This window comes from Salvelinus alpinus, chromosome 28, assembly GCF_045679555.1.
Source record: "Salvelinus alpinus chromosome 28, SLU_Salpinus.1, whole genome shotgun sequence".
Lineage (NCBI taxonomy): Eukaryota > Metazoa > Chordata > Actinopteri > Salmoniformes > Salmonidae > Salvelinus > Salvelinus alpinus.
Window position 1 is genome coordinate 30,040,384 of NC_092113.1, and position 20,629 is coordinate 30,061,012.

The window sequence follows — 20,629 nt, forward strand, 5'->3', positions numbered from 1 at the left end:
CTTGTCTTGTTCAACTGAAGTCGGGATGGAATCACTTCTGGAAGCAATCTACTGATTAGGTGTGAGATTCCCAAACATTTTGTAGCGCTATGATAATGGCTCCCGAGTGGGGCAGCGGTCTAAGGCACTGCATCTCAGTGCTAGAGGCGTCACTACAGACCCTGGTTGGATTCCAGGCTGTATCACAACCGGCCGTGATTGGGAGTCCCATAGGCGGCGCACAATTGGCCCAGCGTCGTCCGGGTTAGGCCGCCATTGTAAATAAGAATTTGTTCTTAACTGACTTGCCTAGTTAAATAAAGGCTAAATAAAATATAAAATAAATAATCTTAAGCCTGTTTTAGGCAAAGATCTTAGTACTACAAAGCTTTTCGTAAACTCAACATGACAGGAAATAAATATATTTTAACTGTGGTGCCACGATCTCATGTGGCCATTCTCACCCTTGAAGGTCTTGCCACATATCTTGCAACAGTGAGGGCGGTCCTCCTGGTGCTTGCTGGCAACATGGCGGAGCATTGGTCCTTTCTCTGTGAAGCGCTGGTTACAGAACTCACAGCTGTAAGGACGCTCTCCCGTGTGGGTGCGGTGGTGCTTGTCAAGACTGGCTGAAATCACACAGACATGAACAGAATGAACAGACATAAGCATTGGCACAAGCACAATGTTGAGCATTGGAATAGACAGTGTGAAAGCACACTGGATGTTAATGTGAGAGTTTGTGTTAGTCTGTGAGACAGAACCGGTGTGTATCTAAACGATTACTATGAGACTAAATCATAACATATGATCTGAGCAGCTACGTTTGTTGTTAGAAATGGGTTTGTCCTGCTCTGCCATCTACAGGGCCTAGTGAGAGGATGGCGGGCAGGAGGAAGTTGTTACCTTGTGTCCGGAAGGTCTTCCCACAGAGGTGGCACTGATGGGGCTTCTCTCCAGTGTGAACCCGCAAGTGCATGTTAAGGTTAGCCTTCTGGGTGAACGCACGGTTGCAGTACTCACACACAAATGGACGCTCGTTTCTGAGAAATTAAGAAAAACAGGGACGTCACATTATTTAACACGTCACACGACAGTAAGGCTGAGTCAAACATTCTAGCTCCCCCAAGGTAACAAACCCCTCTTCCACTACCATGGCCAGTCTCAGCCCCACCTGTGAATTGCTTTGATATGCATCTGCAGGCCGTGTCGGCTGGAGGCTCGATGGTCACACTCCTCACACACAAAGAGCTTCTCGCCGCGATGCTTGGACGCCTCATGCAGACGCAGCTCTGTTTTAGACAGGTATGCTTTGCTGCACAGAGAGCACTATGGGAAAAAGTATTATCACAGGTTAGAAGGTGATCAGCAAGCAAGCAGTCATAAATCTTGACAATAATGCAGAAGGAATAAAGGATTGAATACATGAAAAAGCAGACCAATTAACACAAAGGAGAGAAAGACTTACTGCATGTGGTTTGGGTGCACCGTGGATTTTGATTTCATGACTTCTTAAATCTTTTTTATGCATGAACTGTTCTGAGCATGACGTACACTGAAATAGATACAACATCAAGCGATGAGTCAATATGAGTTTGATACAAAACACACCAGAGATAAGTCTTACAATGTCAATTAATGACATGTTCACAGTACTGTGTATCGGGGAGGCAGGTAGCCTAGTGGTTAGAACGTTGGGCTAGTAACTGAAAGGTTGCTGGATCGAATCCCCGAGCTGACAAGGTAAAAATCTGTCATTATGCCCCTAAACAAGGCAGTTAACCCACTGTTCCCTGGTAGGCCGTCATTGTAAATAAGAATTTGTTCTTAACTGACTTGTCTAGTTAAATAAAAGGTTAAATTTAAAAAATAATAATAATAATTTGTGGTAGGTACTGGACCTTATTGGGCATTTCCCCTGTATGGGAGACCGTGTGCAGACGTAGATCCCCCAATCTGTCAAATGACATGTGGCATTGAAGGCAGTTGTGTACCTGTAGTAAAAACAAGAATACACACATACAGTACATGAGGGAAAACCTAAAGCATTGTATCATTTATGGTATTTCCTATTGGACAAGTCAGTGGCCTTGGGGTTAGAATGTCCATCCTGAGATTGGGAGTTCAATCCCTGGCCGAGTCATACCAAAGAGTAAAAATGGGACCTGATGAGTCTCCGCTGCGATAGATTAGCGTCCGGTCCAGGAGGTGTACTTGTACATCAAGCTGCCTCACGCTACACAAACAGGAGATCAGCTCCTGCCATATAAGCTTTTCCAGCTTGCATTAGCCAAGGCTTGTGCAAGGCTACTTACTTATTGGACATGTCAAGGTAGTCCCTCCCCTTTATGCTCAGTTTCCTTCCTATTGATGCCTAGTAAACATTTACATTTACATTTAAGTCATTTAGCAGACGCTCTTATCCAGAGCGACTTACAAATTGGAAAGTTCATACATATTCATCCTGGTCCCCCCGTGGGGAATGAACCCACAACCCTGGCGTTGCAAGCGCCATGCTCTACCAAATGAGCCACACGGGACCACAAGGTCCTTGGTCCTGCTGGTCACTCACCGCTTTTATTTTTTCACCACAGTTGCAGTTTCTGGCCTGGTGGTCCATCAGATTCTCCTTCCTGTAGTACCTCCTCCCACACTTAGAGCATGGAAAGGGCTTCTCACCTGTATGACACCTGAGGAACACAGGAAGAACAGAAAACACACACGATTCACACTAGTCATTCAATAATACCGGTATTTTTCATTATTCAGGTCTCTCTTGCAAAATATAAGTTATCTAAATAGAACAAACATGTAAAGACAAAGGTGGTTTAATATAGACATGGTGATTGGCAAAGTCAATACAATATGATAGCAGTTATGTATATACCTGTTGTGTACTTTGAGGTAATACTTGCTGAGGAAGGTCTTATTGCAGGTGGGGCACTGAACAGAGCCCTTTGTAGACCCCTTGGCTGCCCGTTCACCGTTCTCTTTATTGACAGCTTTGGTTGGTCCTTTACGTCTGCCTTTGGGGCTGGAGGAGGTAGACGGCAGGGCATGGGGCACATACTCTTCATCAGTGTCCTCAGCTACCCCCTCCACCAAATCACCACCACCACCGCCATCATCATCATCATCATCATCGTCTTCTTCATCAAGAGGCTGCAGATGAGAATTAGCTTTGTAGCTCAAATCTGGTACAAGGCTGCCGAACACATCTGTTACCTGTCAAATACAATGAATCATCATCATCATCTCTACGGTCATTCATCACATCTTCTGGCCCATCCACCTGCAACTGGGAGACAATATTTGATGCATCATATAGTAGCTATAGCCTAAGTGCTTGTAGTAAGGTATAGGCCAACTGTATAGTTCTAGTATAAAACCTACAAATCTGTAGGCACATTCCCTCCACACTCAATCTTACATTAACACTTTAGGATAAGGTAACATATTGTAGCCTACCTCTGTTGTATCTGAAGGCTGAGGGAGGCTTTGTCCCTCCTCAGCCCCATCACTCCTATCCTTTAGGCTAATAACTAGTGGTGGAGTCCCCCTGCTAGTGGTCTCCCCATGGAGCAGGAGACGCACACCGGGGCCCTCTCCAAGCGGGCATCTGGAGGCCTTCACCCTACTCCCAGAGCGAGTTGTGATGGCAGTTGTGGTGGCGGTAGCTTCCAGACGATCCTTCTTACTTGAGCCGCTACTAGGGGTTTGGGATTTTTTGGGCCTCCCTCTTTTTTTAGGGGGCCTCCCTCTTTTTAGGGTGACCTTGGTTTCCACAGCTGAGATTGGCTTAAAATGATGTCTCAGAAGACATGCAGACTGCAGTCCTTCTGGAGAAACTGTCCCTTCTGTGGCAAACTGCTGACAAAGTGCGAGCGCATCTGGTACACATAAGCTGTCTGCAGCCTGTCGCACATTCTCCAGATTCAGAGAGTCAAGGTTTAACTCCCCTGTATAGAAAAAGTCTAGAAGCAGTTCCAGGCCATCAGTGGGGAACTCCTCTGGGAGGGAGACCTCCTTAACCATGGTGGTGGTTGGCTCGGACTCCTGGAACCGCCCACTGAAACAGGCCAGGATATTGCGATGGGCATTGTACACCCTCCCACCTCCTCCTACAGTCAGCTTGGCATCACAGAACGAGCTGAGACTCCTCTGCTCATTCAGAAAGGACAAAACCCGTTGGGCATGGTTGCTACTCACCTTCGTATGCATTTCTCACCCTTGACAATAGATTGCTGCTTGCAAGGGACACTGGATTCAGTGTAATGCAGCTGAAAGGGTCATAAAACAGATGAAAATTCAGAAAAACTGATAGAAAATAGGTTATTTTCTGTAACTTATATTAATATCATTAGGCTATTAGCATTCTTGAAAATGCAATAGCATCATCAGCAATTCATAATGTAAAAATTAGTCCAGACTTCAGATGAAGTGCATTATTAGCTAGATATTCACTTTATGGGACATTTGCACAAGGGTGTTGAGCAGTTTCAAATATACCAACATGTGGCTATATGAGATAATAATTTAATAGTAAAATAAATAGAATTAGTTGAAGATTAGACACAGACAAATGCAATACTTATACATTATTAGCTAACGTTAGGCCTATACCCCTAGCTAGCTACGCACCTCGACGTTTCAGACATTATACAGACGCTCCCTAAACTCATCTGTCCAACAGAAACAGAGATGCGAGTCACCCTCACCTTTGCAGGATGCTGACATTCGTATCACTGCTATCAGTTGTCGGAATGGTGCAGTGAATATAATATAATGTATAAAAAGTTATTTTGACTAACGTCTCAGGAACAAGAATTGCGTTCTTTTTAGTCCAGGCCAGGCGGTTGGGACCGGATGTGACGTTTAGGCTAGCGTCGTGCTGTGAAATTGAAATGAAATCGTGTGTAATTTAGCATGTAAACATCACGTTTAAATTATACGATCGTATAGCTATAGAATTGCATTCGTTTGGGTTTGACTGGATAATTCTCTCTCGAGTTTATGTTCAGTTTTGTGGATGCATGGTCAGCTGTCTGTCTACTCCACTAGTAGCTAGCTACGGGTGTGTTCGTAAATTCAATCTGGAGTGCACTCAGAGTACGTTCTGGGCATTCGTAAATTCAGAGCGTTGTCAGATTGTCCTTTCGTAAATTCAGAGCGTTTCGTACTCTGGCTGAGGAGTAGACTTGATTCGAGCGTTCTGACCACACAACAGCAGTCAAGCACCCAAACTAGCCACTTCCAGACACAAATTAGAGAACACTTCACTCTGACCATTTTACTTTACTCGCCCTAGCAGAGCTGGTTAGGCTGTTTCCATGTTATCCAGAGCGTTGGTGTCTGTAACTGTGCTGCTGGCAACCATTTAATTACGTTTTTTTGCTGACGTTTACTGACACCGGCCATATTCTACGGGTGTTGAGCGTTCGTAAAGTCATCAGTTACTCTGAAATTGGAATAAATAGCCAGACCGAATATACGAACGCACCCTACGTGAACAGCTGAGCATGCGTGAACTCCTTGAAGGTTCATTATATTTGAGCAATATTCCTAGTTACCACAGGAACAAAGTCAAAATGGCCGTAAAAAGTTATGAAAACAGAAAATAGCTTTTTGGTCTTCGTACGGGTACGGTTAGGCATACTGTTAGCAGTGTGGTTAAGGTTATGGTTATATTTCAATGAGAGAAATAGGCGAGGTTTAGCCATGATCATGACTTTGTGGCTGTGGTAACGAGCGAAGACTCGACATTTTTGTTTTGACCGTGTAGTAGTCTGAGCTATAGTAAATCTTTTGTCCAGATTGCGTTGCTGGTTATTGTCACAAATTATCCCTATTTTAAGTATTTTAACTAATATGAGGTAGATAGCAAGCTCGTTTTGCAGTTAAAGCGCCGGTGTTTATGGTGGGATGCCGGTTAGCCAAATTTATTTTATTTTTATTTCACCTTTATTTACCAGGTAGGCAAGTTGAGAACACGTTCTCATTTACAATTGCGACCTGGCCAAGATAAAGCAAAGCAGTTCGACACATACAACAACACATAGTTACACATGGAGTAAAACAAACATACAGTCAATAATACAGTGAAAAATAAGTCTATATACAATGTGAGCAAGTGAGGTGAGATAAGGGAGGTGAAGGCAAACAAAAAATATATATAAATAAATGAAAATATAAAAAAGGCCATGGTGGCGAAGTAAATACAATATAGCAAGTAAAAACACTGGAATGGTTGGTTTGCAGTGGAAGAATGTGCAAAGTAGAGATATAAATAATGGGGTGCAAAGGAGCAAAATAAATAAATACAGTAGGTAAAGAGGTAGTTGTTTGGGCTAAATTATAGATGGGCTATGTACAGGTGCAGTAATCTATGAGCTGCTCTGACAGCTGGTGCTTAAAGCTAGTGAGGGAGATAAGTGTTTCCAGTTTCAGAGATTTTTGTAGTTCGTTCCAGTCATTGGCAGCAGAGAACTGGAAGGAGAGGCGGCCAAAGGAAGAATTGGTTTTGGGGGTGACCAGAGAGATATACCTGCTGGAGCGTGTGCTACAGGTAGGTGCTGCTATGGTGACCAGCGAGCTGAGATAAGGGGGGACTTTACCTAGCAGGGTCTTGTAGATGACCTGGAGCCAGTGGGTTTGGCGACGAGTATGAAGCGAGGGCCAGCCAACGAGAGTGTACAGGTCGCAGTGGTAGGTAGTATATGGGGCTTTGGTGACAAAACGGATGGCACTGTGATAGACTGCATCCAATTTATTGAGTAGGGTTTTGGAGGCTATTTTGTAAATGACATCACCGAAGTCGAGGATTGGTAGGATGGTCAGTTTTACAAGGGTATGTTTGGCAGCATGAGTGAAGGATGCTTTGTTGCGGAATAGGAAGCCAATTCTAGATTTAACTTTGGATTGGAGATGTTTGATGTGAGTCTGGAAGGAGAGTTTACAGTCTAACCAGACACTTAGGTATTTGTAGTTGTCCACATATTCTAAGTCAGAGCCGTCCAGAGTAGTGATGTTGGACAGGCGGGCAGGTGCAGGCAGCGATCGGTTGAAGAGCATGCATTTAGTTTTACTTGTATTTAAGCGCAATTGGAGGCCACGGAAGGAGAGTTGTATGGCATTGAAGCTCGCCTGGAGGGTTGTTAACACAGTGTCAAAAGAATGGCCAGAAGTATACAGAATAGTGTCGTCTGCGTAGAGGTGGATCAGAGACTCACCAGCAGCAAGAGCGACATCACTGATGTATACAGAGAAGAGAGTAATACAGACAGCGTTTTGAAGAAGGCGCAGCAGCGCCTCTTCAACCTCAGGAGGCAGAAGAAATTCGGCTTGTCACCAAAAGCACTCACAAACTTCTACAGATGCACAATCGAGAGCATCCTGTCGGGCTGTATCACCGCCTGGTACGGCAACTGCTCCGCCCACAACCGTAAGGCTCTCCAGAGGGTAGTGAGGTCTGCACAACGCATCAGCGGGGGCAAACTACCTGCCCTCCAGGACACCTACACCACCCGATGTCACAGGAAGGCCATAAAGATCATCAAGGACAACAACCACCCGAGCCACTGCCTGTTCACCCCGCTATCATCCAGAAGGCGAGGTCAGTACAGGTGCATCAAAGCAGGGACCGAGAGACTGAAAAACAGCTTCTATCTCAAGGCCATCAGACTGTTAAAAAGCCACCACTAACATTTAGTGGCCGCTGCCAACATACTGACTCAACTCCAGCCACTTTAATAATGGGAATTGATGGAAATTATGTAAAAATGTATCACTAGCCACTTTAAACTATGCCACTTTATGTTTATATTCCCTACATTACTCATCTCATATGTATATACTGTACTCTATACCATCTACTGCATCTTGCCTATGCCGTTCTGTACCATCACTCATTCGTATATCTTTATGTACATATTCTTTATACCTTTACACTTGTGTGTATAAGATAGTAGTTGTGGAATTGTTAGGTTAGATTACTTGTTGGTTATTACTGCATTGTCGGAACTAGAAGCACAAGCATTTCGCTACACTCGCATTAACATCTGCTAACCATGTGTATGTGACAAATAAAATTTGATTTGATTATTCTAGTATGTGGTGCTAAGAATGTTGGGAAGTCCACCTTCAACCGTCACCTCATCAGTACCTTACTAAACCAGTGAGTAGTGTTTGTTACTTTGTTTGTTTGGTTGAAAGGTTCTGCAGTGATACAATGCCCATAGCAATAACCGTGTGTGTGTGTGTGTGTGTGTGTGTACGTGCGCAGCACTGCAAGTGTAGAATACCTGGAGTGTGACCTGGGCCAGACAGAGTTCACTCCCTCAGGTTGTTTCTCCCTGTCTACTGTCAGAGAGCCACTGCTGGGTATGTACTGTACTGCCTTCTATCACAATCACATGTGCAATACATTTTAGTGCAGTAAATACAATTTCCAATGCATTCATTACTCAAATGGCAAGTACACTTGAACTACCTGCATTTCGGCAATATTTTCATCAGTCCTATAAATGTTAGGGGTCTTAACTAACACTAATGAACCCTTGTCTGTCTGTCTTGTGGTTTCTAGGTCCCCCCCTTCACACACCAGTGGGCCCCAGAGCACATAATCTTCTAAGAAGATGGCACCGAAGAACATGGCTGATGTTTTACATTCTCCCAACCAATTGTGCTATTTTGTTTTTTTGATGTTTTGTGTAAATACTTTTAAAACGTATTTTGTACATAATGTTGCTGCTACTGTCTCTTATAACCGAAAATAACTTCTGGACATCAGAACCACGATTACTCATGGTGGACTGGAAGAAACTTTTTCCTTTATCAAGTCCAACAAGAAAGATATACTGCTTTCACTGGAACAGGCCCAGATCCCCGTAATTTGCTTGAAGTAAAGACACAGGAAAAGGGGCCGCGGATCGGGGTGCCTTCTGAGAATCCGTAGGCGAGCGAGTAAACTCCCACTGCCATCCATTCTTCTTGCTAACATGCAATCATTGGAAAATAAAATTGATGACCTACGATTAAGATTATCCTGCTGTTCTAATTTTTCTGAGTAAATAACTCAGACACTAGAGAAGCTAAACCAAGTTTCATTCTTCCCAAAGGGTCGACACAGCTGTATTCAGACAAAGACATGTTTCCACCATCACAAGTATATATACTCCACTTTAGGCACTCCTCCTTCTCTCCGATCCTTACATCTTATGGTACGACAGGAAGACGAAGTGATAAAGTAATAAACCGTTCTGTCTCCCTTAAGCTGACCTGACCTAAAACCCCCTTGAAAGTCTAATCCAAAGCTCTCCACCAGTATCACCTATCGCATTCCTGTGACTCCCTCCCGTCCACCCAGCACATTCCACAGCCACTCTGTCTTTCTACAGAGAACCATTAACTTCTGACATAAAAACTAGTCTCTTTATATATTATGTGTATAAAAATGTTCAAAGTTTACCTCGAGTCCAACAAGACATTAAAAACTAATATCTTATGTTTTACCTAGACGTGGCTGAACGATGATAATATAGACTTGGCGGTATTTTCCATGCCCTGGCAGAACAGAGAAGCTACGTCTGGTAAGACGAGGGGTGGGGATGTGTGTCTATTTGGCAATAACAGCTGGTGCGCGATGTCTAATATTAAAGAAGTCTTGCTCGCCGGAGGTAGAGTACCTTATGATAAGCTGTAGACCACACTATCTACCAAGAGAGTTCTCTATATTATTTGTAGCCGTCTATTTACCACCACAGAACGAAGCTGGTACTAAGACCGCTCTCAAACAACTCTATAAGGCCATAAGCAAAGAAGAAAATGCTCACCCAGAAGTGGCGCTCCTAGTGGCTGGGAACTTTAATGCAGGCAAACTTAAATCAGTTTTACCACATTTTACCAGTGCAACCAGAGGGAAAGAAATCCTAGACCACCTTTACTCCACACACAGAGATGCATACAAAGCTCTCCCCCGCCCCTCTATTTGGCAAATCTGACCATAATTCTATCCTCCTGATTCCTGCTTAGAAGCAAAAACTAAAGCAGGAAGTACCAGTGACTCGCTCAATATGGAAGTGGTCAGATGACATGGATGGTACATTACAGGACTGTTTGCTAGCACAGACTGGAATATGTTCCGGTATTCATCCAATGGCATTGAAGAGTACACCACCTCAGTCATTGGCTTCATCAATAAGTGCATCGACGACATTGTCCCCACAGTGACCGTACGTACATATCCCAACCAGAAGCCATGGATTACAGGCAACGTCCGCATCGAGTTAAAGGCTAGAGTTGCCGCTTTCAACCAGCGGGAGACTAATCCAGACGCTTATAAGAAATCCCGCTATGCCCTCCGACGAACCATCAAACAAGCAAAGCGTCAATACAAGTTTAAGATTGAATCGTATTACACTGGCTCTGACGTACGTCGGATGTTGCAGGGCTTGAAAACTATTACGGACTACAAAGAGAAACCCAGACACGAGCTTCCCAGTGAAGCGAGCCTACCAGACGAGCTAAATGCCTTTTTATGCTTGCTTCGAAGGCAAACAACACTGAAGCATGCACGAGAGCACCAGCTGTACTGGATGACTGTGTGATAACGCTCTCGGTAGCCGATGTGAACAAAACCTTTAAACAGGTCAAGATTCACAAAGCCGCTGGGCCAGATGGATTACCAGGACGTGTACTCAAAGCATGCGCGGACCAACTGTCAAGTGTCTTCACTGACATTTTCAACCTCTTCCTGACCAAGTCTGTAATACCTACATGTTTCAAGCAGACCACCATAGTTCCTGTGCCCAAGGAAGCGAAGGTAACCTGCCTAAATGATTACCGCCCCGTAGCACTCAGGTCGGTAGCCATGACGTGCTTTGAAAGGCTGGTCATGGCTCACATCAACAGCATCATCCCGGACACCCTAAACCCAATCCAATTTGCATACCGCCCCAACAGATCCACAGATGATGCAATCTCAATCGCACTCCACACTGCCCTTTCCCACCTGGACAAAAGGAACACCGATGTGAGATTGCTGTTCATTGACTACAGCTCAGCGTTCAACACCATAGTGCCCTCAAAGCTCATCACTAAGCTAAGGACTCTGTGACTAAACACCTCCCTCTGCAACTGGATCCTGGACTTCCTGACGGGCCGCCCCCAGGTGGTAAGGGTAGGCAACAACACGTCTGCAACGGTGATCCTTAACACTGGGGCCCTTCAGGGGTGTGTACTTAGTCCCCTCCTGTACTCCCTGTTCACCCACGACTGCGTGGCCAAACACGATTCCAACATCATCATTAAGTTTTCAGACGACACAACAGTGGTAGGCCTGATCACCGACAACGATGAGCCAGCCAATAGGGAGGAGGTCAGAGAACTGTCAGTGTGGTGCCAGGACAACAACCTCTCCCTCAATGTGAGCAAGACAAAGGAGCTGATCGTGGACTACAGGAAAAGGCAGGCCGAATAGGCCCCCATTAACATGGGCTGTAGTGGAGCAGGTCGAGAGTTTCAAGTTCCTTCGTATCCACATCACCAACGAACTATTATGGTCCAAACATACCAAGACAGTCGTGTAGAAGGCACGACAAAACCTTTTCCCCCTCAAGAGACTGAAAAGATTTGGCATGGGTCCCCAGATCCTCAAAAGGTTCTACAGCTGCACCATCGAGAGCATCCTGACCGGTTGCATCACCACCTGGTATGGAATCTGCTCGGCATCTGACCGTAAGGCGCTACAGAGGGTAGTGCGTACGGCCCAGTACATCACTGGAGCCAAACTTCCTGCCAACCAGGACCTATATAATAGGCGGTGTCAGAGGAAAGTCCATAAAATTGTCAGAGACTCCAGTCACCCAGGTTAGACTGTTTTCTCCTCTGCTACCGCACGGCAAACGGTACCGGAGCGCCAAGTCTTGGACCAAAAGGTTCCTCAACAGCTTCTACCCCCATGCCATAAGACTGCTAAACAATTAATAAACCCCCTATATATAGCTTTGTTAATCTTGTGTTACTTTTTGTTATTTTGTTATTTTTTGTACTTTAGTCTATTTGGTAAATATTTTCTTAACTCTTGAACTGCACTGTTGGTTAAGGGCTTGTAAGTAAGCATTTCACAGTAAGGTCTACACTTGTTGTATTCGGCGCATGTGACAAATAAAGTTTGATTTGATTCTATGGCCAGTTGTCCTGTGAAACGGACCTGGACCGCTATCTGGAGTCTCAAGTCCCTGTGGCGCTTGTATAACAGAGACATGCCCATAGTCATCAACACAATGGGCTGGGTCAAAGGTCAGTAACGCAGTATTCTTGGCAACCTGGGGAAAAAACAGCTACATTTGTCCCAAGCTGCCTAGCCAGCGACACTCTCAAACAAAGTCAACAACGCAGCCACTGCTAGCTAGCCCACTTCCGCAGTACTGTATCATTTTAATAATTTTGGTCAAGAAGATTTCTGCAACGCAAGCTTAACTTTCTGAACATTCGAGACATGTAGTTCAATTGTCATTCCAATCTCCTTTGCATTAGCGTAGCCTCTTCTGTAGCCTGTCAACTATGTGTCTGTCTATCCCTGTTCTCTCCTCTCTGCACAGACCATACAAACGCTTCACACCGCGTGGCCGCGGCCACCCTAACCTGGTGGTCCCAGCGCGCACCACCCACGTGGAGTCCCAGGTCTCCGGCAGCCTCTGGAACTGCCGATCTGCGGCCAACAAGGCAGAGTTCATCTCAGCCTATGCTTCCCTCCAGTCCCTCGACTTCTTGGCACTGACGGAAACATGGATCACCACAGATAACACTGCTACTCCTACTGCTCTCTCCTCGTCTGCCCACGTGTTCTCGCACACCCCGAGAGCTTCTGGTCAGCGGGGTGGCGGCACCGGGATCCTCATCTCTCCCAAGTGGTCTTTCTCCCTTTCTCCCCTTACCCATCTGTCTATCGCCTCCTTTGAATTCCATGCTGTCACAGTTACCAGCCCTTTCAAGCTTAACATCCTTATCATTTATCGCCCTCCAGGTTCCCTTGGAGAGTTCATCAATGAGCTTGATGCCCTGATAAGCTCCTTTCCTGAGGACGGCTCACCTCTCACAGTTCTGGGTGACTTTAACCTCCCCACGTCTACCTTTGACTCATTCCTCTCTGCCTCCTTCTTTCCACTCCTCTCCTCTTTTGACCTCACCCTCTCACCTTCCCCCCCTACTCACAAGGCAGGCAATACGCTTGACCTCATCTTTACTAGATGCTGTTCTTCCACTAACCTCATTGCAACTCCCCTCCAAGTCTCCGACCACTACCTTGTATCCTTTTCCCTCTCGCTCTCATCCATCACTTCCCACACTGCCCCTACTCGGATGGTATCGCGCCGTCCCAACCTTCGCTCTCTCTCCCCCGCTACTCTCTCCTCTTCCATCCTATCATCTCTTCCCTCTGCTCAAACCTTCTCCAACCTATCTCCTGATTCTGCCTCCTCAACCCTCCTCTCCTCCCTTTCTGCATCCTTTGACTCTCTATGTCCCCTATCCTCCAGGCCGGCTCGGTCCTCCCCTCCTGCTCCGTGGCTCGACGACTCATTGCGAGCTCACAGAACAGGGCTCCGGGCAGCCGAGCGGAAATGGAGGAAAACTCGCCTCCCTGCGGACCTGGCATCCTTTCACTCCCTCCTCTCTACATTTTCCTCTTCTGTCTCTGCTGCTAAAGCCACTTTCTACCACTCTAAATTCCAAGCATCTGCCTCTAACCCTAGGAAGCTCTTTGCCACCTTCTCCTCCCTCCTGAATCCTCCTCCCCCTCCTCCCCCCTCCTCCCTCTCTGCAGATGACTTCGTCAACCATTTTGAAAAGAAGGTCGACGACATCCGATCCTCGTTTGCTAAGTCAAACGACACCGCTGGTTCTGCTCACACTGCCCTACCCTGTGCTCTGACCTCTTTCTCCCCTCTCTCTCCAGATGAAATCTCGCGTCTTGTGACGGCCGGCCGCCCAACAACCTGCCCGCTTGACCCTATCCCCTCCTCTCTTCTCCAGACCATTTCCGGAGACCTTCTCCCTTACCTCACCTCGCTCATCAACTCATCCTTGACCGCTGGCTACGTCCCTTCCGTCTTCAAGAGAGCGAGAGTTGCACCCCTGCTGAAAAAACCTACACTCGATCCCTCCGATGTCAACAACTACAGACCAGTATCCCTTCTTTCTTTTCTCTCCAAAACTCTCGAACGTGCCGTCCTTGGCCAGCTCTCCCGCTATCTCTCTCAGAATGACCTTCTTGATCCAAATCAGTCAGGTTTCAAGACTAGTCATTCAACTGAGACTGCTCTTCTCTGTATCACGGAGGCGCTCCGCACTGCTAAAGCTAACTCTCTCTCCTCTGCTCTCATCCTCCTAGACCTATCGGCTGCCTTCGATACTGTGAACCATCAGATCCTCCTCTCCACCCTCTCCGAGTTGGGCATCTCCGGCGCGGCCCACGCTTGGATTGCGTCCTACCTGACAGGTCGCTCCTACCAGGTGGCGTGGCGAGAATCTGTCTCCTCACCACGTGCTCTCACCACTGGTGTCCCCCAGGGCTCTGTTCTAGGCCCTCTCCTATTCTCGCTATACACCAAGTCACTTGGCTCTGTCATAACCTCACATGGTCTCTCCTATCATTGCTATGCAGACGACACACAATTAATCTTCTCCTTTCCCCCTTCTGATGACCAGGTGGCGAATCGCATCTCTGCATGTCTGGCAGACATATCAGTGTGGATGACGGACCACCACCTCAAGCTGAACCTCGGCAAGACGGAGCTGCTCTTCCTCCCGGGGAAGGACTGCCCGTTCCATGATCTCGCCATCACGGTTGACAACTCCATTGTGTCCTCCTCCCAGAGCGCTAAGAACCTTGGCGTGATCCTGGACAACACCCTGTCGTTCTCAACTAACATCAAGGCGGTGGCCCGTTCCTGTAGGTTCATGCTCTACAACATCCGCAGAGTACGACCCTGCCTCACACAGGAAGCGGCGCAGGTCCTAATCCAGGCACTTGTCATCTCCCGTCTGGATTACTGCAACTCGCTGTTGGCTGGGCTCCCTGCCTGTGCCATTAAACCCCTACAACTCATCCAGAACGCCGCAGCCCGTCTGGTGTTCAACCTTCCCAAGTTCTCTCACGTCACCCCGCTCCTCCGCTCTCTCCACTGGCTTCCAGTTGAAGCTCGCATCCGCTACAAGACCATGGTGCTTGCCTACGGAGCTGTGAGGGGAACGGCACCTCAGTACCTTCAGGCTCTGATCAGGCCCTACACCCAAACAAGGGCACTGCGTTCATCCACCTCTGGCCTGCTCGCCTCCCTACCACTGAGGAAGTACAGTTCCCGCTCAGCCCAGTCAAAACTGTTCGCTGCTCTGGCACCCCAATGGTGGAACAAACTCCCTCACGACGCCAGGACAGCGGAGTCAATCACCACCTTCCGGAGACACCTGAAACCCCACCTCTTCAAGGAATACCTAGGATAGGATAAAGTAATCCTTCTGACCCCCCCCCCCCCTTAAAAGATTTAGATGCACTATTGTAAAGTGGCTGTTCCACTGGATGTCATAAGGTGAATGCACCAATTTGTAAGTCGCTCTGGATAAGAGCGTCTGCTAAATGACTTAAATGTAAATGTAAATGATGTTCATGTTTCACCCAATCCTCAAAAAGGGGGGAAAGCAAGCACACATGCCAACAAATAAATAATGCATAGTAATAATGTGTAGTAATTAATACTTTTTTGTTGTTGAATTCTTCATACTGACCTGTTGACATGTGTCTGCCTCTTCAGGTTTTGGCTTTCAGTTGCTGGTGGACATCATTCGCCTCTGCCCCGTCTCTCACGAGGTGCAGCTCAGTAGTGGGGATAAAGTCATGTGCCCCCAACTCACCCCTGAGTTCCTGAGGTCATCACATGGCTGGCAGACACACCCTCTTGCCCAGTCAGCCCTGGGGGAGGACAACTCTGGATCCCATCCTCTCCAGTGGAGTTACACTCTATTCAGTATTCACTCAGAGTTTGAAGGAGTGGGGCGCCCGGGCGAAATGTAAGAGTCCCAACAAGACAATAGCTTTCTTGGTTGCCATGGCTATGGATATACATTTTTCTGCTGAAGGAAGATACTTGCCATCTTATTTGGAGAAAAGACAAACCCACTCTGCACTTGCCAGTATCACATGTTCATTAAGCTGATGTATAAGCCTTTGTCAGAGATTTTCTTGCCCTACTTCTCTGAGTTCACCCCTCTGTCTCCTCCCCCCTCTGGTGGGTGTTTTTCTTCCACAGGAGACACCAGCGTAGCAATGAGCAGCGTGACCTGGCTCTGCTGGGCTACTTCAGCCAGCTGCAGTCCCCTGAACCAGGCTCCGTCAGACCCCTGCACGGCTTCACCCCCTACCAGGTAAGAAATAATACAAACTTTTAGAGAAGAATGTAGCCTCACTCTAGCGCTGATGTCATTGATAAGTGCCGTGTTCTGCCGGCCTGCTCGTGTCAAATCAGTTTTTATTAATGTCTGTGTATGATAAGCATAGGATTCAAGTCTGTAATATTTTTACCTTTTAGAATATACTAATTCCACTACGTCCCTCCCTTGTCCTCTCCGTACAGGTTCGCCATTCAGCAGTGGCGGTGGGGGTGACGCACTGTGAGGTGGCAACAGCTCATGTGCTCTACGCTGCCAATGCCAGTCTGGTGAGGCTGTGCTGTCTGAATGAGAAGGTATCAGGCAGTTCTGCTCTCTCTCAAACCCCTGTCTGTCCCTGCGTGGGATTTGGTAAGTATATATACAGTGGGGAGAACAAGTATTTGATACACTGCCGATTTTGCAGGTTTTCCTACTTACAAAGCATGTAGAGGTCTGTAATTTTTATCATAGGTACACTTCAACTGTGAGAGACGGAATCTAAAACAAAAATCCAGAAAATCACATTGTATGATTTTTAAGTAATTCCTTTGCATTTTATTGCATGACATAAGTATTTGATCACCTACCAACCAGTAAGAATTCCGGCTCTCACAGACCTGTTAGTTTTTCTTTAAGAAGCCCTCCTGTTCTCCACTCATTACCTGTATTAACTGCACCTGTTTGAACTCGTTACCTGTATACTGTATACCTGTATCCGCTCTCTCCACTGGCTTCCAGTTGAAGCTCGCATCCGCTACAAGACCATGGTGCTTGCCTACGGAGCTGTGAGGGGAACGGCACCTCCGTACCTTCAGGCTCTGATCAGGCCCTACACCCAAACAAGGGCACTGCGTTCATCCACCTCTGGCCTGCTCGCCTCCCTACCTCTGAGGAAGTACAGTTCCCGCTCAGCCCAGTCAAAACTGTTCGCTGCTCTGGCACCCCAATGGTGGAACAAACTCCCTCACGACGCCAGGTCAGCGGAGTCAATCACCACCTTCCGGAGACACCTGAAACCCCACCTCTTTAAGGAATACCTAGGATAGGATAAAGTAATCCTTCTAACCCCCCCCCCCCTTAAAAGAGTTAGATGCACTATTGTAAAGTGGTTGTTCCACTGGATATCATAAGGTGAATGCACCAATTTGTAAGTCGCTCTGGATAAGAGCGTCTGCTAAATGACTTACAGTGGGGAGAACAAGTATTTGATACACTGCCGATTTTGCAGGTTTTCCTACTTACAAAGCATGTAGAGGTCTGTCATTTTTATCATAGATACACTTCAACTGTGAGAGACGGAATCTAAAACAAAAATCCAGAAAATCACATTGTATGATTTTTAAGTAATTAATTTGCATTTTATTGCATGACATAAGTATTTGATCACCTACCAACCAGTAAGAATTCCGGCTGTTAGTTTTTCTTTAAGAAGCCCTCCTGTTCTCCACTCATTACCTGTATTAACTGCACCTGTTTGAACTCGTTACCTGTATAAAAGACACCTGTCCACACACTCAATCAAACAGACTCCAACATCTCCACAATGGCCAAGACCAGAGAGCTGTGTAAGGACATCAGGGATAAATTGTAGACCTGTACAAGGCTGGGATGGGCTACAGGACAATAGCCAAGCAGCTTGGTGAGAAGGCAACAACTGTTCGCACAATTATTAGAAAATGGAAGAAGTTCAAGATGACGGTCAATCACCCTCGGTCTGGGGCTCCATGCAAGATCTCACCTCGTGGGGCATCAATGATCATGAGGAATGTGAGGGATCAGCCCAGAACTACACGGCAGGACCTGGTCAATGACCTGAAGAGAGCTGGGACCACAGTCTCAAAGAAAACCATTAGTAACACACTACGCCGTCATGGATTAAAATCCTGCAGCGCACGCAAGGTCCCCCTGCTCAAGCCAGCGCATGTCCAGGCCCGTCTGAAGTTTGCCAATGACCATCTGGATGATCCAGAGGAGGAATGGGAGAAGGTCATGTGGTCTGATGAGACAAAAATAGAGCTTTTTGCTCTAAACTCCACTCGCCGTGTTTGGAGGAATAGAAGGATGAGTACAACCCCAAGAACACCATCCCAACCGTGAAGCATGGAGGTGGAAACATCATTCTTTGGGGATGCTTTTCTGCAAAGGGGACAGGACGACTGCACCGTATTGAGGGGAGGATGGATGGGGCCATGTATCGCGAGATCTTGACCAACAACCTCCTTCCCTCAGTAAGAGCATTGAAGATGGGTCGTGGCTGGGTCTTCCAGCATGACAACGACCCGAAACACACAGCCAGGGCAACTAAGGAGTGGCTCCGTAAGAAGCATCTCAAGGTCCTGGAGTGGCCTAGCCAGTCTCCAGACCTGAACCCAATAGAAAATCTTTGGAGGGAGCCGAAAGTCCGTATTGCCCAGCGACAGCCCCGAAACCTGAAGGATCTGGAGAAGGTCTGTATGGAGGAGTGGGCCAAAATCCCTGCTGCAGTGTGTGCAAACCTGGTCAAGAACTACAGGAAACGTATGATCTCTGTAATTGCAAACTAAGGTTTCTGTACCAAATATTCAGTTCTGCTTTTCTGATGTATCAAATACTTATGTCATGCAATAAAATGCAAATTAATTACTTAAAAATCATACAATGTGATTTTCTGGATTTTTGTTTTAGATTCCTTCTCTCACAGTTGAAGTGTACCTATGATAAAAATTACAGACCTCTACATGCTTTGTAAGTAGGAAAACCTGCAAAATTGTCAGTGTATCAAATACTTGTTCTCCCCACTGTAAATGTAAATGTTAAATGTAGTAGTGCACTATGGATTGTTACACAGTATTCCATCCACGTTTCTTTTTTTAAAGCAAGTAATGGCTGTTGATGTTTCAATAAACATCTCTGTTGCATTTATTTCTGAGAGTACTGGATTACTGCACATTGATTTACCTATTTAGTAATCTGACCTTGTGACAAAATGTGAAATATGTCATTGATTTATGAATGGTGCGATTAAGGAGATCAGTACATTTTCCAGAATTGAAATGAGACTTACAACCACATTTAGAACTCCAGGCAAGGATTGTTACCAATACTCTATTCTCTCTTTTTCAATCTGTTTTTCTCTCTTTCCCTTGCTTTCTCTTATCGCTCCTGTTTCATCAGGAGTTGTTTGGCAGAAGTTGGAAATAGGCCTAAATAAAACCATTTCAGGTCTTTGTTTCCTAGGTGTAAGATATTTTATTGTCCTGAAGAGGGCATTTTAAGTAACCTCATAAATTCATACCAGAGTGTATCATACGTAAAGGAGTATTTGAGGTTTGTTGCCTTTTGGTGCCCTAAGGAGGGCAGTGTTGTTCAGGTTTATATTTCAAATTTATCAAGCCTAGCTCATACAGTTAGTTGTATAGTAAAGGAGATTTTATAGGAAGCTACACAAGACTATTATGTGTGTATGGATGGACACAGTTTAGGAGCATCATGACAAACGCACACATTTTGTAGTCTGCGCGGACATGTTTCAAGTTTTATTAGTCGTATGTACAGGACACATGGTATGCCCCGTCCAAACGAAATGCATACTTGCAGGTTCCTTCTTGACAATACAACAATAAGAAATAATACAAACTAAGAATACGAACATAAAGTAAATGGCTCAGTAGAATAGAATAAACATCTTAACATAAGTATAATACATTAAGGCACAACTTATAGTCCAATATTTACATGTGTTTTGGGAAGGGGGGATTGGGGGCAAGTGTTTTAAATTGTGCAGTATTTAGCAATCATAAGAGTCTGTTAGCAACAGTTGTGATGTGTGTGTAGCATGAATGTCTGCGTTTACACAGGCAGCCAAATGTTGATTTTTTTTCTCTCCACTAATTGGTCTTTTGACCAATCACATGATCTTTTCACATCAGATTTTTTTCAGAGCTGATCTGATTGGTCGAAAGACCAATTAGTAAAAAGAAAATCAAAATTGGTCTGCCTGTGTAAACGCAGTGTGTGTGTGTGTGTGTGTGTGTGTGTGTGTGTGTGTGTGTGTGTGTGTGTGTGTGTGTGTGTGTGTGTGTGTGTGTGTGTGTGTGTGTGTGTGTGTGTGTGTGTGTGTGTGTGTGTGTGTGTGTATGTATATATGTATGTATGTTTGTTTGCGTGACTGCATGCACTGCATTCAGAAAGTATTCAGACCCCTTGACTTTTTCCATATTTTGTTACATTACAGCCTTATTCTAAA

The 20,629-nt window shown here is 45.9% G+C and overlaps 3 protein-coding genes across 8 annotated transcripts in view; 2 read left to right on the forward strand and 1 right to left on the reverse strand.

Moving 5' to 3' along the window:
• LOC139557654 (telomere zinc finger-associated protein-like) overlaps positions 1-15,782 on the reverse strand; it is a 17,098-nt gene extending 1,316 nt beyond the window's left edge. Inside the window, exons 1-9 of one of the 6 annotated variants that reach the window (XM_071372729.1) lie at positions 15,763-15,782; positions 3,448-4,259; positions 2,867-3,204; positions 2,552-2,669; positions 1,881-1,973; positions 1,448-1,534; positions 1,154-1,308; positions 886-1,022; positions 444-608 (exon numbers count right to left, since the gene is read on the reverse strand). In XM_071372729.1, coding sequence (XP_071228830.1) covers positions 444-608; positions 886-1,022; positions 1,154-1,308; positions 1,448-1,534; positions 1,881-1,973; positions 2,552-2,669; positions 2,867-3,204; positions 3,448-4,200 — 1,846 coding nt within the window. In that variant the 5' untranslated portion in view covers positions 4,201-4,259; positions 15,763-15,782. Of the gene's footprint in view, positions 1-443; positions 609-885; positions 1,023-1,153; positions 1,309-1,447; positions 1,535-1,880; positions 1,974-2,551; positions 2,670-2,866; positions 3,205-3,447; positions 4,260-4,620; positions 4,640-4,697; positions 5,439-15,762 lie in introns of those variants that run through there. The other 5 variants (XM_071372730.1, XM_071372727.1, XM_071372731.1 and 2 more) reach the window with 5 other exon arrangements.
• On the forward strand, positions 5,550-9,015 carry LOC139557656 (uncharacterized). The gene is made up of 4 exons (XM_071372735.1): positions 5,550-7,591; positions 8,086-8,152; positions 8,261-8,358; positions 8,561-9,015. Exons 1-4 carry the CDS (start codon positions 7,153-7,155, stop codon positions 8,677-8,679), a joined length of 723 nt encoding a protein of 240 aa, XP_071228836.1. The 5' UTR covers positions 5,550-7,152; the 3' UTR covers positions 8,680-9,015.
• LOC139557657 (polynucleotide 5'-hydroxyl-kinase NOL9-like) lies at positions 15,644-17,498 on the forward strand. The gene is made up of 3 exons (XM_071372736.1): positions 15,644-16,044; positions 16,284-16,398; positions 16,608-17,498. Exons 1-3 carry the CDS (start codon positions 15,872-15,874, stop codon positions 16,851-16,853), a joined length of 534 nt encoding a protein of 177 aa, XP_071228837.1. The 5' UTR covers positions 15,644-15,871; the 3' UTR covers positions 16,854-17,498.
• Positions 17,499-20,629: the final 3,131 nt, after the last annotated feature.